The sequence below is a fragment of the Homalodisca vitripennis genome, chromosome 2, assembly GCF_021130785.1.
Source record: "Homalodisca vitripennis isolate AUS2020 chromosome 2, UT_GWSS_2.1, whole genome shotgun sequence".
NCBI lineage: Eukaryota > Metazoa > Arthropoda > Insecta > Hemiptera > Cicadellidae > Homalodisca > Homalodisca vitripennis.
Window position 1 is genome coordinate 82662828 of NC_060208.1, and position 19565 is coordinate 82682392.

General features: G+C 30.0%; 1 protein-coding gene across 1 annotated transcript in view; it reads left to right on the plus strand.

Annotated features, from left to right (window-relative positions):
- Nucleotides 1-19565, plus strand: part of LOC124354279 (slit homolog 2 protein-like) — a 49527-nt gene that overhangs the window by 19330 nt on the left and 10632 nt on the right. The window contains exon 4 of the mRNA XM_046804615.1: nt 15584-15772. Within this exon, the coding sequence (XP_046660571.1) occupies nt 15584-15772 (189 nt within the window). The remainder of the gene's footprint in view (nt 1-15583; nt 15773-19565) is intronic.

The following is a 19565-nucleotide window of genomic DNA, read 5'->3' on the forward strand; positions in this document are numbered from 1 at the left end:
CAAGGTAACTGAAGATGAAATAAATCTAATCCCAATGTAACTCACGGGAAATTATTTTGAAATTAGTGCAATAGTAGGATAGTAGTTTAGAACTGGGTATTAAAACAAAATAAATTTAAATTCCAAACCAGAATTCATAAATAATAAATTTTATCACATTTAAAAATTAAATTAATATTAGTCATCTTTCATTTAATGCAAAACCAATGCTTTCACAGCCTTGTGTCTCCAAATTCAAAAATACCGCGTGTAGCTAATTAAATTTTAAACTGAAATCAGCTCTAATTTTAAAAGTAAAAGATCATTTTATATGTAAATAAATTTAAAAAAATTATTTCGAAATAAAAAGTTAATTGATATAAGTAGATATGAATATGCCGGTTCTGGACCACTTTAGGAGCCGACCGAAAAGCAATGTAAAATACTGTTCAATGTACCATAAACAAATCTGGGAAATTAAACAGTAAATCACGAATGAAAAATAACCGAATCTATAGCTGTTTGCTTCTGCTTTCTTGAGCTCTCTATCTGCTTTGTCAAATGTTGTCAAATCTGCTACGAATAAACGAAAAATCTTCGAAATCTTTATTCTACAAAGTTAATTGTAACACAGTCTTTATCTTTAATAGTCTTCTTTCCAGTAACAACCAAGTGTAATTTTTCATTTTTGTTCAATTCTTTAATCTTTTTTTTCATCCAAAACAGTCAAAAATCTGTTCGGCAAGTGTACTTTACAATCTTCCAACTCGGCAATTATTGTAAACCCGAATTTATCTTTAATTTTCTCCAAATTCACAATTTTGTATTTCTTATTTTCTTCTAATTCTATTAATTTCTTGTATTCTTTGAACTTTAAATCACCAACCTTATTCAACTCTTGTAACAGTGCCATTTACATAGAAAAAAAATTAATACTTCTACACTTTTAAGGTGAAAAATCAACACTATACTTCCAAAATACACAAAAAACCGGGATTTTGACCCTAAACTGTGATTTTGTGGAGTCAAAATCACAGTTTTTAGGGTCAAAACCCTGGGTTTTTAAGGTCCCTACACACTAGCATTAGAGTTTTTTGAAAAAATCCTGAAAATCTACCGAATTATCTCAAATTATTGCCAATTTTCAGCATAAAAGTTAATAATTTTTCTTAATTAAAAAGATTCTTTACTAAATAGTGAAATTTGGCAGAGTCAAATTTTTTCCTAATAAATGGCGGGTGAAAAAATAACATGTCCATTTTGTAAGAAAGAAATCCTAAAACATAACTACGATCGACATTACAACTCAAAGATTCATTTGAAGAACAAAGAAATTTACGATAATGAACTAAATTATTTGAGGAATTGGGCTAAAGAAAATCAAATTGTAGATCATGAAAAGATGTACAATATAGAAAAATTAGGAGAATTAAAGAAAAACTTTAAGGCAGATAAAAAAGATCTCAATCTATTTAAAGATGAAAAAATTCAATCAATCGCTGAAAAATTGTCCATAGAAACAAACGATAAAACTAAGTCTGAAATGATCGAAGAAATTGATAAAACTCTTAAAGTAAAATCCGAAGATATCATTGATGTAGAAGTTTTATCCTCAATACACGGTCTTTTCAAGCAATACATTTTAACAAACTTGAACGACAATTCCATGTCAATTTACAAATATCTATCAATTATGAGGCCAGAAATTAAAAGTTTAATAGAAAAATTTTCAAGAGAATGTTAAAAATATGAAAGGATATCTCTCTTTGGAATGCGAATACGAACGAACTTTAGTAAACGGTGAACGACAAACTTGCCCAATGTACTTTACTATAAAAGCAGACGAAATCTTCGACGTAAACGACTTTATTACTAAGCAATTTAATAAATTAACACATCGAGAACAGACAAATCATCCAAATAGGGGTTCCGGATGGACATTTAAAAGCTGTAAACAACTAGTTTTGAGCATTAATAAACACGAAATGCTGAACGCAGGATCATATATCGATTTACCACAAGAAATAAAGGTAAAGAAAGCTTGTGTAAATATCAAAAATAAAGATGATTTTTGCTTTATTTACTCTATCCGATGCGCTATTGAAAAACCCAAGACACATGTTGACAGACCAAAGCAATATGAAAAATTTGTAAATGACGAGATATTTTCTGGATTTGACTATCCAATGTCCTTAAAAGATATACAATTATTCGAGAAACGAAGCTACAATTCCAAGTACAAATATCCAAAAATGTCTATCAATGTCTACAGTTTTGATGAAAATATTAAGGTTGTTCCGTTACAAATTTCTGAAAAAATATGATGCTGAATTAAACATTGATTTATTGTATTTTAAACAAGAAGATAAATCCCATTATGTTTTGATAACAGATTTAAGTAGATTAGCGAGTTCTCAATTATCAAAAAATGCTCACAAGACGTTCTTGTGTCGAAGATGTTTAAGCCATTTCTACAAATCTGGAGATTTAACAGATCATTTAGAAATTTGCAAGCAACACGAAGTTTGTAAACCAATTATGCCATTTCCAGGTCAAACAACATCATTTACTAATTATCAAAAGAAGTTTAGCCATCCGTACGTTATTTATATGGATTTTGAGAGCATATTAGAAAAAATTCCGACATGCAAGAACAATCCACAAAGATCGACTACAACCAAGATTCAGAAGCACATTCCTTATGGTTTTACTCTATATTTAGTGTCTAATGTGACCAATCGCATGTATAAACCGATATGTTATCGTGCCAAAAATGAAGAAGATTTTAAAAACGTCCCAACAAAATTGTTTGAAGAACTCAGTAAAATTATCGAAATACATAGCGAAAAAGTATAATTCTAAGAACATGAAACCAATGAAATTGACAGAAGAAGAAGAAATTTCATATCAAAATTCAAACGTTTGTCATATCTGTGAATGGTCTGCTTATGATGTTGGGTCAGTTCAGTATGGTTTTACTCCTGATAGTTGGAAAGATAAGAGTTATAATAAAGTGAGAGATCATTGTCATTTAACCGGCAAGTTTCGAGGCGCAGCTCATGCATGTTGCAATCTGAATTTGAAATTTCCACAAAACATTCCAGTTTTCTGTCACAATATGAGTAACTATGACACACATTTGTACATAAAAGAATTAGCTAAGAAATATGGAAACGTTGATTTGATCGCAAACTCAGAAGAAAAATATATAAATGACTCTGTAAATTCTGGATACGGGTATGAGTTTGATGGTGACAAACCTAGAAAGTTCATAAAATTCTCTTTCGTAGACACATTTAGATTCATGGCCTCGTCTATTGAAAAATTAGCGAAAAATTTAAAGAAAGAAGACTTCAAACATACAAATCATTTTATACAGGATGGAAGAATATTGAATGAAATTATAGAAAGGCGGCCAAATGATGAAGACGAGATTTTTAAAATATTGTCAGGAAAAGGAATATTTCCCTATGAATTTATCGATAGTATTGAAAAACTTGATTACACAGAAGTGCTGAAAATTAAAGATTTCTATACACTCTTGACAGATGAGAGCATATCCGAGAAAGATTTTCAACACTACTTAAATGTATGGAACAAATTAAAAGAGAAAAATCTAGGAAATTACTCTGATCTCTATAACATCCAAGATGTTTTATTGCTTGCCGATATATTCGAAAATTTCAGAAACATTTGCCTAAATTGCTATAAACTCGATCCGGCACACTATCTAACAGCTCCCAGTCTCGCATGGGACGCAATGTTAAAATTAACGAAAATTGAGCTTCAGCTAATTAACGATTATAATATGTATTTGATGATTGAAAAAGGTATGCGCGGAGGCATTTCTCAATGTATTAAACGATATGTGAAAGCAAATAACAAATATTTGAAAGATTTTGATAAGACAAAGCCCGAAAACTATTTGTTATACGTCGATGCTAATAACCTTTATGGGTATGGGCCTAATGCAAAAACTGCCGTTTAGTGATATCAAGTGGATGGATCCAAAAACTTACACAACTGCAGAATGGAAAGAAACAATTTTGGAACTCACCGGCGACGAAGATTATGGCTATATTCTTGAAGTCGATCTTGGATATCCAACAAATTTACACGAACATCACAAGGATTTGCCTCTTGCTCCTGAACATTATAAAAATAAGTTGTGCACCACTCTATTAGATAAAACTGAATACGTTGTTCATTCGAGAAATTTGAAATTCTATCTGGAACAAGGAATGGTGTTAAAACATGTGAATAGAGTTATCGCATTCGATCAGAAGCCTTTTATGAAAGATTACATTGATTTTAACACAAACATGAGAACCAAAGCTACAAGCGACTTCGAAAAGGACTTTTATAAGCTGATGAACAACTCAGTTTTTGGAAAATCTATGGAAAATGTGAGAAACAGATGTGATATTAGACTAGGAAATGAAGAATTTTCAATGAAACAAGCTAAGAAAACAAATTTCAAATGCTTTAGTATCTTTGACGACAACTGTATAGCGAGTCACATGTACAAACAGAAAGTAAAATTTAACAAGCCAATCTACATAGGATTTTCAGTTCTCGACCTCTCAAAATTGCTAATGTACGAGTTTTATTACAACAAATTAAAGAACTATGATCCAGATTTGAATCTGTGTTACATGGATACAGACAGTTATTTTCTAGAATTAAAACGTGATCCTTACAAAATTATTAAAGAAAATTTGAATGACTTTGATACGAGCGATTATCCAAAAGATCATGAATGTTTCGTTACTAAAAATAAGAAAGTCATAGGAAAATTCAAAGACGAACTAAATAGCGAAGTTTTAGAAGAATTTTGTGGTTTGAGGTCGAAAATGTACTCGTACAAATATCTAGACAAAAATCCAGTGAGGTGTAAAGGAATTAAGAGAAGCGTTGTAAATAAAACAATAAATATCGAAAACTTGAAGAGATGTTTGTTCGAAGATAAAGAAGAATTTAGGGAGATGACTGTAATAAAAAGCTATAAACATGAATTGTATACCATCACCATAAACAAACTGGCACTGAACGCTAAAGATGATAAGAGAATTGTCCTAGAAAATAAGATTGATACAGTACCGTATGGCTATAAAGCGAAAGATGATAAGAGAATTGTCCTAGAAAATAAGATTGATACAGTACCGAATGACTATGAAGCAAAATCTAATATATTAGATGAGTTAAATAAACTTGGAAACTTTGACATGTAAATGGAAGATGATTTGATTCACTGCCACAAATGCAAGAAAAAAACGAAAAGTATAGATTCAAAAATCGTTCAAACTCAAAACGGGTTGTATAGAATTGCTGCAAAATGTTCCAAATGTAAGACAAATAAGAGTAAATTTATAAAGAATCCAAATGAAAAAACAAGTAAAGAAAGAATTGAAGAATAAAGATGAGATAGAGATTGAAGCTAGAGAAATTCATGCACCAGTACGAAAAAAGTTTTAAAAAGAGAAAAATTATAACTTTAGGAATTTACGATTTATAGGCAGCAGATTTAGTTATAATGTCTAATTATTCGGATCAAAATGATGGATTTAAGTATATGTTAAATGTTATTGATACTTTCTCAAAATATGCTTGGTCAAGAGCTATCAAAAGAAAAAACGGCAAGGATGTTTCAAAAGCTTTCGAAGATATAGTAAAAGACGCGATAAAAATCAGGCATAAACCTCCAAATTTACTTCATACAGATAAGGGTTTAGAGTTTAAAAATAAAGAATTTAACGAAGTTTTGAGGAAATACAACATTAAGATTTATCATACTGAAAACGAAGAGAAATCCAGTATCGTAGAGAGATATAACAGAACTCAAAATGAGAGAATGAAAGTAATTTTTGAGATTAATAAAAACTTTAAATGGATCGATATTCTTCAAAAAATAGTCACAAATTACAATGATACGGTTCACAGCACAATCAAAATGAAGCCCAAAGTCGTAGATAAAGATGCAGAAAAGGAGTTTTTAGAGACCGTTTTCAAGTATGTTCCACCTGAAATTCACACGAAAACTAAATTTAAAGTCGATGATCATGTAAGAATTGTTAGTAAAAAACAAACATTTTCGAAGAAATATAAGAACAATTGGTCAAGAGAAATCTTTGTGATTTATCAAGTTAATAACACAGATCCTGTAACTTATAGTATAAAAGATTTAAATAATGAAGAAATAACCGGAAAGTTTTATGAATATGAATTGAGAAAGTCAAAGCTTTAATTTTTTCTATATAAATGGAGTCTCAAAAGTAATGTCCCATGTGTCAAGAAATAAAAAATATAGAGGATTTTTTTCAAGATAAGAATAGAAAAGACAGATTATACTGTTATTGTAAGGCTTGTGAAAAAATATATAAAAAAGAATTGTACGATAAAATGGAAAAATTAACTTTAGAAGAGAAAAAATGTTACATTTGTAAAGAAAATAAGAATATTTCAGAATTTCACAACTGGCATTATAGTAAAGATAAAAAACAGGCTTTTTGTAAGGATTGTGCTAGAAGAATTCACCGAGAAAGTCAGAAGAAAGAGACTCATTGTGAATGTGGAAGAATTCTTCAATGGCTGCCTAGTTACGCTAAACATTTACAAACAAAATATCATAATTAGAGAGTTTAATAAAATTTAGTAACATTTTCATCGTGTAATTTAGATATTTTATAAATCAGTCGAGATTCAGTCATATTTGTAGTAAAATGATTTCCGTTGTATAAAATATTCAAAGATTCTTTCATTTGGTTATACAGATTGATAGAATTTGGTTCGTCATCAATGAACAAAATCTCTAATTCAGGATAATTTATTTTTAGATGTTTTAATCGGTTTGGTATTTCTCGTTTCTGAGCTCTGATAACGTAATAAGGCCATTCCCACATGTGATTCTTCTTAATTAACACAAAAACATGGTGTTTTTTCTTATCAAAATCTTTACATACCATATCTCTCTTCATTAATTCCATTCACAATTCTTGATTCTCTATTTACAATGATTTCATTTCATCTTTAATTTGTAACTGTTTTATTTCATCTTTTAACTGCTTATTTTCGTTTTCAAGTTTGTACTCGCCATATTTTCTAATACTCGTTAAAACTTCTTCTAAAACCCAATTTTGAAACGTTTCTGCAATCTTCATTTTAGATTTCAGTATTAAAGAATATATGCCTGGTTCATTGATGAAAATAGTGTCTGGATGTAATTTTTGTAAGAGTCGCGATTCGATACCCTTGTCAGAATCTATGTTTTCAAAGCTTTTTTTTGTATTTTTCTTTAACATGATCTATGATAGCTTGTCTCGTATTTTTAAATTCCAATATTTCTGCAACATCTTTAGCCTTAAACCAAATTTCATTATTTTCGTCAACAATCGTGCAAATGTCTTTATTATTGAATGTAAGTTGATTATTGAGTAGATCCACAACAGACTCCATTTAGATAGAAAAAATTTAACAAGCTATTATTTGAGTGTAAAGGTTGAAAACAGTGTTTTCTTGAAAGTTTGAAGGTAAGCTATTCAATAGCTCCCCATGATTCATGTCCGTTGCTTCAACAATCTTAAGTAAATTGTAGTTTTACTCTCATTTTTCAATAAATTACCTTCAGAGTCTTGAACAGTTAAGACGTTTTTTTGAATTCTTTTCATATTTTTTCTAATTGGAATATAGTCTATTTCATTCGGTTTTTCACTAATTTTTGATCCATAAGCAACATTTGGAAAGAAAGTGTACAAAATTTCCGATTCTTTGTGAAGATGTTCGGTATGATTTTCAAAACTAGGTTCAACGAGATTACAATGTACTTCAATTACATCGAACGGTCTAAATTTTGGATTGCCTACATAGATCTGATTTGGTTCGATTGTTGTTTGTTTGACCCCTAATAAATCTACTATAATTCCCGAAAGAATAATTCTTACTGGTGATTTTATTTGAATTTTGTTAAAGGTTGTTTGGATTCGGAGGTAATTTTCGTTAAACGTAAGAGATTTATCTGATTGTTTAAATGTTTTCAGATAATTTTTAAAGGAATTTTTTATTTGGTCGAAAGTGTAATATCCTTTATTGAAGCCATAATATTTGGTAATGTTCTTCTCACTAAATCCTATACAATAAGGAGAACTTTCACTAATATTTATTACAAAATTGTCAGAATAAAAACCGCTTAAACCGATAAAATAATTTGATTCTTCCTCTAAGTGTATAGGATGTTCCAAGTTTAAAAATAATTGAGAGCTTTCTGAAGTCAACTTGAACAGCTTCATTTTCGCAAGCGTTGCTTCAAGATGAAAATCTTCTATTTAAATGGAGAAATTTTTAAAGCAAAAAGATCAGATAAAACTTCAAACGTTTGAAGAAAATAAGAAAGATCAACCGATCAGATTGTTAATTGTTGGTTCAAGTGGATGTGGAAAAACAACTTTATTATTGAATTTTATCTACAATAGGTTGATTCCTTATTCCAATTTGTATGTTTTTAGTAAATCTTTAGAACAAGACGTATACAAAAAATTACAACAAAGATTCAAAAATATTGAGAAGAACTTAAGCAAAGAAATATCACATTTTTATAATGCTTCTGAGGACATAGTTCCGTTAAGCAAATGTAAACCCAATTCGTTAATCGTTTTTGATGATTGTATTTTGGAAAATCAGGACGTTATTAAGGAATATTTCGTAATGTCTCGTCACAAAAACATATCTTGTATCTATCTTTCCCAATGCTTTTCAAAGGTTGATAAACAAGTTATTAGAAATAATTTGAATATGTTGTGTGTTTTTAAGCAAGACGATCACTATTCGAGAAAGATTTACAACAATTATGTGGGATCTGATATGAGTTTTAACCACTTTAATGAATTGTGTGATAAAATTTGGAAAGAAGACTATGGATTTTTAACTATTAATCTAACTTTGAAGCCTAAAAATGGTAAATATTTGAATAAATTTTCTAATATAAATGCTGCTCAGTGGTCTGACAAATCTACTTGATAAAATATTTGTTACAATTATTTTTACATTATCTTTACTTTTTATTTACATTATGAAAATAACAGAAAAAACGGTAAATCTGTTCACGTTCCACGTTCACGTTCATGTTTCACGTTCGTGTTTACGTTTCACGTTCGTGTTTCACGTTCATGTTTTACGTTTCGTGTTCACGTTTTACGTTCCACGTTCACGTTTTACGTTTCGTGTTCACGTTTTTACGTTCCACGTTCACGTTTTACGTTCCACGTTCACGTTTTACGTTCCACGTTCACGTTTTTACGTTCCACGTTCACGTTTTACGTTCCACGTTCACGTTTTACGTTCCACGTTCACGTTTTACGTTCCACGTTCACGTTTCAAAATTTTTCTAATTAAATGGTGAACGTAACTTCTGAAGAAGCGAAAAAAAAACTTGATCAAATCGAAAAGAAATTAATCAAAGAATTTAAAGAACAGATTCGAATTGATGAAAAAGAACAAGAATTTATTCAAAAAATCAATCAACCTGTAACTTCTGCAATAAAAAACGTTGAGGGCAAAATTGAAAATGTTTTAAGTGATAATCAAAATTTGATGAATTTGGTTCCAGTTGTACGACAATTTGCTGATATTTCAATTCCAGAATCTGAAGAGTTTGAATTGCCAAAATTACCATCTTCAACACCATTTAGACCTCGAATCATTGAAGACTCTACCATAGTTGAACCAATAAGTCCTGGAACAACGGATATAATAATTGGTGAAATTGGTAAAAAATTCCTTCCTAGAGTAAAAGATGATAAATTTGGTTTGTATTGGGATAAAAAAAGAAAAGTTTTATGATTGGAAATTTACCCGTTAATTTTGAGCATAATGATATCATTATTAATGAGAAAACATATGAAGGAACTCAAGGTTTATGGAGATTATTAACAGACTATGACGCTCCAAAAGATAATTTATATTCTGAAGAAGATTTGAAAAAGTATACAGAAATTTTATGGGAATCTGACTCAATTTACAAAAATAATGATCCATCTACTAAGAAGCCTAAGTCAAGTAGAGGTAAAACATATATTAACTTAATTAAACCAATTTGGGAAAAAAGAATCGAAGGATCAGGTGTGAGAAAATACAATGATAATAAGATTGAATACAGATATATCGACGATTTGACAAAACTCGATGGAATTATTAATTATATTTATGCTCAAGAGAAGGCTGGAAATAACAATTTTTTTAATGAAAAGAAAGCAATTAAAGATTTTATTTCGAACAAACTTGACGAAATGATTGAAAAACCTGATGGAATTAAATATTTAAAACGAATTTTGCCGACAATAAGTTCATCTATGATTGAGGGTAGTGGACTTTTGAATGATTTTATCAACAATTTACCTTTTGAATTACACGTACCAACTTATCAGTATCTGGGGCCTGGCACAAAACTCGAAAAAAGACTAAAAAGAGGAGATCCTGGTATAAATAAATTAGATCAAGCTGCTATGGAACACGATATTTTTTATGCAAAACATAGAGACACAAATTCCAGACATATAGCAGATAAAGTTTTGCAAGATAAAGCAATGGATAGATTTTTATCAAAAGATGCTAGTTTAGGTGAAAGATTTGTTGCGCTTCCAACAGCTGGAGCAATGTTTTTGAAGAGAAAACTAGGAATGGGAATCGAAGAGAACTTGAAATTTTAACTATATAAATGGAGGTGAACGTAAACTTCAGCAAAAATCAGAAAGAAAAAATAAAATCCGCTTTTAAGAAGAAAATACCCGTTAGTATTCAATTTAAAATAGATCAACTAAAAAATGGCGAAGATAAGATATTTTTAACAAATAGACAATACAATAAACTCGAAAAACATAAGAAAAACAATAAAGGAACCAGAATAGAATTTTCTTATAATCAGTTGAAAGAACTTAAAAATGGTGGACTTTTGAAAGATTTATTAGATTTTGGAGAAAATATTCCAGTTGTTAAAAATGTTGTTCCTTATGTTCGTAAAGCTGCTCCAATCGTTAAAAAGGATGTGATTCCTATTGTTCGAAACATTTTAAATTGGTTAGATAAAGAGTTGGAAGATGTTACAGGATCTGGATTAGATGAAAAAACTTTGAATTACGTGAAATCAAACATTGAAAAAAAAACTTAAACCTTTAACATTCGGGGAATTGGAAGAAATCTGCAAAAATATTAAACATTTTAGAGGAATCTTCATGAGAGATACATTACCTGAAAAAGTTAAGAAATTTGAATGTGGAATTGTGAATTTAGACTCGATTATGGGAAGTGGAACGCATTGGATTTGTTATTATAAAAATGATAAGAATGCATGTTATTTTGATTCGTATGGAAGAATTGAGGACAAACAACCTATAGAATTGATTAAATATTTGAAAAAATCAAGCGTCTACTACAATGATTCTCAGATTCAAGACTATAAAGATCCCCCAATTTGTGGTCATTTATGTGTTTTTGTGTTGAATGAACTGAGTGATGGTAAAGATTTTAAAGAAGTTGTTAACAAATTATTACTTAATAAATATGGATTCACAAAAATATTTTTGACGTATTTGGAACACAAATTATTCAAAATGTAAATAATAGTTTGAATTTTGATAGTTTGAGAAATGAGTTTGATAACAAGTTAGAAAATTTATTACAAAACCTTCCAGATTCAGATATGTTTGCTGTCGAGATTGAAGATTTTAAAGCAGAATATGATAACAAACTTGCAAATTTCATGAGTTCAAATGAAGTTGCTGATAAAATAAAAACATTGAAAAAAGAATTTGAAGATGGTGCAAAAAAAATATTTACCAATTTAATGTCTCATATCGAAAAAGCTGATAAAATTACTGAAGCGATCAAAGTTGAAAAGAATTATGTTAGTTTGGCTAATAAAAAAAGAATTGTCGGTGTTCGACCTGGTATTGACAAACATGATGTTGTTGTTAAAGAACAAATTTTAAAACCTCTAAAATTATCAGAAAACATCGATATTGTTGATTTACATGATCCGAATGTTAAAAATGCCTTAGATTTTAAAGGAAAAAGAATTAGCAGTGTTAGTAAAGGAATTAATCCATTTGATGTTGTTGTAATGATTCAATTAGAAGATCCTATTAAAATGTTTAATGAAATAAAACAAAATTATGAGAATCATAAACAGCATGTTAAAGATTTTACAACAGAAGTCTATGAAAAACTTGATGAAAGAAGTAAAAGATCAGTAGACGATGTTGGTGAAATTAATGAAAAACTTACTAGATTTAAAGAGTCTTTTGATAAGTTTAGTTTAGATGCTACGAAAACTTTTGAGAATATTGGTCATAAATTTGTTGAATACAATGATTCTTATGCTGTCAAATTTCAAAAATTAGAAGAAAAAATTAATAAGTTCGAGGAAGATCTTACTGAAATAGGTATTCTCGCAGGGTTTTATGCATGATAAAATTTCCTTATATAAATGGCGCTCATATACTGTGTGAGATGTAAAGAAAAAACTGCAACAAGTGATATAAAATACTATGCAAATATCAATGGAGTTAAAAGAGTTTCTGGAAAATGTGCTGAATGTAACGCTAAAAAGAGCCAATTTATAAAAAATTGAAATTTTTTCTTAATAAATAGAGATGGCGGGACATTACAGTGCTTTCGATCTTTTTATAATGCAACACGAAAGAGATTTGAAAAAAGAACATTGGGATGATATTTCTCAAAAATATGAATTATCCGAAGATATGATGAGATTATACGTAAACAAATTGAATTGGTATAACATTGCTAAATATCAAAATCTGTCCCCAGAGTTCATTCAAGAAAATATACATTATCAATTAAAAGATCATATGTCTGTTCTTTGTCTCTATCAACACTTGAGTATAAAATTTTTGGATGAAAATAAAGATACAGTTGATTGGAACAATATTATAGATAGCGGTTACTATCCTGTGCAGATTTTATTGAAATATGTGGCCGAAATTGCAAAATTTAAGGAAGATAATCCTGAATATGACGAAGTAGATCATTAAAAATGACTAAAATTTATATCTTTTCTTATAAAAACGTACATTAGATCGATGAAAAATGATATCTTTCTTATACATGATGTTTAAAATTTCTAAATTTTCTCTTATTAAATGGCGGACTACAGAAAATATGCTAGTGATATTGAAAGGGCGGAGTTTAAAAATTTCTATCCAATTAGTAAACAACATTTGAATGAACCGAATAAAAGAACTGAGTTTAATATTGATTTTGGAGATAACTTTTGCTCGTCTAACTTCCAGTTTTATATTTCTGGAACTTTAACAAAACAAGATGGTCAAGCATATCTTGGAACTGATAATGTTAGATTAATCGATAATTTTATACCGTTTTTATTTTCTAAGATTGAAGTAAGAAAACACAATAAATTGATAGAAGAAGTCGAAAACTGTGGCCAATTAAGCACGATTAAAGGAACTATTTCGTATTCAAAAAGTGATGTTATTTCTCAAACTTCTAATGGCTTTGAATCAGATTTTAAATTTGGTGTTTTTGAAGCAGCTGGAAATTTATCTCATTTTGGATTAGGATTTTTTGAAAATGTTACTATTCCGATCTATAAAGGAGGATTTTATCTAAGTTTTATAAGAGCAGAAGACGATGATGTGATTCTGAAGACTGCAACTGGAAATGTTATGCCTGTTGATGGAAAAAATAACAATTACAGATTTTTTTATTAGAGTTCCAATGATTGATTATAAAACCACGAGTAAAATTAGGTTGATTGATGAAATTACAAAAAGTCAAAACATTATGTTTAATTTTCTAGATTGGCAATGTATTGAACAAAAAGGTATTTCCGGAACAACTTATTCGTTCGATATTACAAATATTTATAGAAATATCTTCAATCCCAAGTTCGTTATCATTGGTTTTCAAACAGGTAGACAGAATAATCAAGAAAAAAATCCTTCAAAGTTTGATAGTTTGGATGTAAAAAATATCAGAGTAAAATTGAACGGTTTCTTATTATCCAGATGAATTACAAAATTTAAACATTTCAGGAGGTCTTTTCAGAATCATGTATCAGATGTATCAAGATTTTAAGAAAGTTTACTGTAATAATAAGGAAATGTATTACAATCCTAAAGAATTTTTAGCGAATAGACCTATTTATGTCATTGATACAACAAAGAGTATGACAAATATTTCTGGTTCAAAGAACGATATAATTATCAATATGGATTTTCAAAAAGCTGTTACAAACGCGATTTGTTATGTGGTTGTGGTTTCTGAGAAATTTTTAGCCTATGATGTGATTAAGAACGATATTAGAGAAATTCAGTAGTTAATGATGTTCATATTATTTTCTTTCATTCCTTCTAATACTTCAAATATATACTCTTTCGCCACTGAAAAATCCCGATTTCTTCCGTAATAAACTTTATAATCATACACATAATATCCTAAATAGTTGTACAATAGAATGAAATTATTTCTATTTATCTCTGTTGTAGAAATGTAAACACAAACGTTTGTGCTAAAAAATTTGTTTCTCGGCAGAGTTAGTTCCATACCTTCCATTTATTCTTTTTGTAAAAATGGAAGAGTATAATGCCAACTGTTACAAGTGTTATAATAGAGGAGAAATTGTTGATAAAAGATTAGTTTGTAGAGATTGTAATTTAATTTTGTATGAAAGACCTAAACCTAAGAAATTTCGAAATAAACTAACACATTTGAATAATCTGCTTACAAAATTGCAATATGGAGGTAAAAAACAAACACAATTTGTTACAGAATTTAGAAAACAGAATAAAAATTTTTACTTATCTCTTGGAACCGTTGAAAAAATTATTTTCCTTTTCAAAGAATACATTAGGTTTGTAGGTTTAAATACACGCGTTTATTATGAGAAGATTTGACCTATAATCTTTCACTATTTGGACATTGAATTTGACTACGATTGACCTGAAATCTTTGATGATTTTATAGTACATTTGGAGAAAGTAAATGAAGAACCTCGTGAAAAGAATGCGGTTTTACTCACATTCTCCCCGACTTCTCGAGTGATTGTTAGCAAATTTCATTTTTTCCGTTTATAGATTTTTCATTAAGATTTCTGGATTTTTTCATTAAAACAGCTTATAAATGTAGAAGCAAACATTGAACAGTAAAACAGCTATAGATTCGGTTATTTTACATTCGTAATTTACTGTTTTGATTTCACAGATTTGTTTATGGTACATTGAACAGTATTTGACATTGCTTTTCGGTCGGCTCCTAAAGTGGTCCAGAACCGGCATATTCATATCTACTGATATAACTTAATATGAAACTTTAAAAAAAAATAAACGAAGTACACCATTGTTCCATTATAAGATTAGACGTGTACATGAAGTTTTCAACTAAAATGTATATATTCTTATATATATATATATATATATATATATATATATAATAACCAATATAAATTTATGAAATAAATAAATGAGCCATTCTTGAAAATTAAAATGATATCTTATATAATATAGTATTATACCTGTATATATCGCTGGATAATCCGTTGTCTCCTCTAAGAAACATCTAGTTATTTTTATACTGTTTGCAGTCCCCGTTAATCAATGTAATAATAACACTCCTTGTGATAATCTACTGGCATGTATCGATGGAAAATGTCAGGATCCATGTCCTGGTCCCTGCCAGGGCAATACAACCTGCGAGGTCCGGGACCATGTACCGCACTGTGACTGCAAGCCTGGCTTCTCTGGCAACCCTTTTACTGGCTGTCAAGGACAAGGTAACTGAAGAAGAGATTATTTATTAATTAAGTAAATATTTTCTAATACTAATAATTGTATGTGTGACTTTAATACTAAGAAATAAGTCTTTATAGACGGCTTAACCTACATAAATAGCCTGTATAATGGAAGCAAATAATTACTCAAATACAAGCTTAAACAATTGGAAATAAAAAAGAGCTACCTTGTTAGAAATTAAAACACATGTTAAACGCTTTTTGATATGTGTATAAATAGGTTTCTCTGACAACATAATTTCTGATGCAACTTCTAACAAGTCAGGTGTTTCTTTCTTATTCAAAATAAATATAAGACAAAGGACAACGTATGTACCAAATCACATTTATATTAGTATGTCTATCAGTTGTACAGAGTATACGAGAGGAATATTAATTAAAAAGATAGGGAGAATATCTTGTATTATTACAAGAAGATCGTGTAATATCCTGAGATGAACAAGCACTAGCTGAACCACAATTACTCTTATAACAGTACGATCTAACAACAGCAAATGTGTTTAATCGGTGCTGCATCATGATATATTCAATTTTCAGAATTTAGCTTTCATATAATATGGTCTTTATAATATGTACTATAATTTAAGTGATTCTCACGAATACGTTACAAAGCAAATGAAACTTGGAGAGACACGATGCTATTAAAACATAGAAGAAACAGTATTTTTGAGTCATTATAGAAAACCATTTTTGTGTTATTTTACCAGACAACATGAAATTGGAAAGCATTGTTATTAGAACTGTTGACATTTAATATATTTAAATACAATGAATCGGTATTTTATCGTAGGCATTAATGTCTGACGAAATAATACCAAGATATATTACTTACTTACTTATTTACTTTACTTTACTTTGTATATTCAGTAGACTATGTGATGAGATATCAATCTAAGATATAAATTACATTTGCAGTTATATGGGCTACTCCCACTATCACTCCAATTTGTAATGCTAGAACTGCATACCTGCCAATGTTGGTGCGATACTCTTTCTCTCTCCTGTAGCCCTTAGGATCCTCCCGTATTAATCGTACAATATTCCTTGATATTGCCCAAATATTGGTGGAAGTTTGTGGGATTTATCAAGGTAATATATACCAGATAAATTCAGCAATTCAAGTCCCATAAAAACATGTAGAAACTTTCAAACTGGTTTTGTGAGGATATATTGGGTCAAATATTCTGTCAAAACACCTTGGTAAGGTCAAATCTACACTAGATTACAAATATGTGCAAGGCAAAGAGTTGTTAATTTGATTATTTCACTTCAGTTTTTCTTATGAATGTGATAAATATCATCCAAAAGATCACTATCAATTACGGCCGGTGGTTTGCAGTATGAAAAGGGATTGAGACTGAAATCTTCTCTACCACTCACCTCATATCAGGCACGGTCAAGTATAAACCTAAATCGGTAATTATATATATTTGAAAGAACACACACACACACACACACACACACACACACACACACACACACACACACACACACACACACACACACACACACACATATATATATATATATACATACCAGAACAGATGTAAGAAAAACTTTTGTATATAATAAAAATTACAAAGCAAAGATACATTCAACCGTTCTAACAAACCGGGTGACCGAATGCGCGTCAAAATAGTATCTTATCAAGTTGTGAGGATATAATTCTTTATGTGGCAATATTTTATTGACTTTAATTTATTTTTCCTTAAAAATAAATATAATAATTGTTTTGACCCTTAATTTTACATTAATAATTAATAACACTTCATACAAAAAAGAACCAACATGGCCTCAAGTAATGATCTTTGTGGAACACTGAATAAATTTATATCGGGAAGTGTATTTAATCCAAACATACTTGCTCTTACCCGCGGCTTTGTACGCTATTTTTAGAACCCAAGTCCTTATAAAAAGCAATTATGATGTCATGTAATGGGCGTCCTACAAACATTTTAAAACGTAAGTTTACTTGTTAACTTACTTTGGTCAAAAAGCGTATATTTCCAGTCCTTGTCATATATTTCAGGTCTAAGATATTTCCAGTTCCATAATAGAGTTTGCCTTGTTGTTATGACGAAGAAAAATATATATACTTACATAGGACCGAGATGCTAGGTCTAGGAACCTAGTGCCTACTTAAGACCGTTTAGATTCACTTACCTACTATGTCACAGGTTAGCTTGCCATATTTCCTCGATTAAAATACTATATAAATTCGATTATATAGTTCTCGGAAATCTATTTTGGTCAAAATCGTGTTGGCATAGTTGAGTTTGCTAGGACTGAAAAGCCTATTACGACCTAGGGGGAAGTCCTACCTACTTCTTATGTACTTCCGGTATAAGGGGGGAATCCTTAAGGTTAAACTAAGGATATGCAACATTCCAAAATAATCGTTATTAAGGTTTTGCGTTACCTTGCTTTTTGGACTGTAGACAGGGAAAGAATGAATCGTCTATAACATTCGAATGTAAACAAACAAATTTTTAAATTTGAATTCGACTTTATTTGGTGAAATGAGTGTGTTGTGGGTGGTAAAAAGCACTCTAAATGTTAATGCAGACCAAAAGCTATACCTGTTCCAAATAGCAGTATAGCAGTGTCAGCGTGATTCAAGGACAAACCTCCAAACATCTAAACATCCAAATATCCAAACATTCAAACTTTTGCATTTATAATATTAGTGGGATAACTTTTTTCTGATTATTAATAATTGTTATTGTTTAAATGGAAAAAAACCCTCGTTGGCTAATATTACAAATTATTGAATTGAATAGTTATTGATGAAAGGCAATAATAGACTATCAAATAATATTAAAATTAACGAGAATTTTATACTAAAACCTGTAAGAGTTCGGTCACAAAAGGGGATCCATTAAACAAACAAGAAAACCTGTGAACACTTGTGCATTTTTTAATTGAACAATGTACATTTCAGATCCATCTTAATTCGTACTTCTAGGTGAAGGCCAAAAAAATGAAGTAAATATGTCAATTGACCAAATTAACATATGTTAAAACATGGATCATTTGAATTTTTAAACGTTAATTGGTTTAGGGTATAGCAGTTTATCTGGAGTAGCTAGCTGATCGTGCTGGCGGTGGACGATGATCATCAACCATGCACTTCAATAGACTTCCTCCTCAATAACATAGACACATCGATCAATATTTCGACGTTTCGTGTTAGTGATGTATCGCTCCCGGATATCAATGGAGTAGCGGCAGATTTAAGTAACACATTTTCGCGCTGTTTTCAATATACAGGGTGGAAAAAAAGTATGGAAACGCTTTCACTAAATTTTGTATGGCTTCACTTATACAAATTAAATTTTGTACATCACCACTTGTATTAAGAACCTAGTTTTTGAGACCAGTGGGGACATTTTATCTTTTCAGGGGGACGGCCCGTGAGGAGTCGGACGAAAATCTTAAATGTAAGCATAGGCCGAGTTTGGTATCAAATTAAAGGTCTAGTAAAGAGAAACTCATTACCGCAAACCGCACTTAAAAAGGTTGACCCTATCCAGAGTACGGCCGTATGAATTTCATGACAAAGAAATTTAGTAATTTTGTCTTGTGAAGTAACTAATTTACTTTCAGTAGTATGTTTTATGTCGGTTATGTAAATTTGAAAAACAATTTCCAACAAAAAATTATTTTTTTTACCTCTACATTTGTTGGATAGCAGTAAATAGGGGTTTTTCCTGTCTTGTCTTCAAGAAAACTGAGAGTATTCAATAATACCACTGTAACTCCTTATCAACATGAG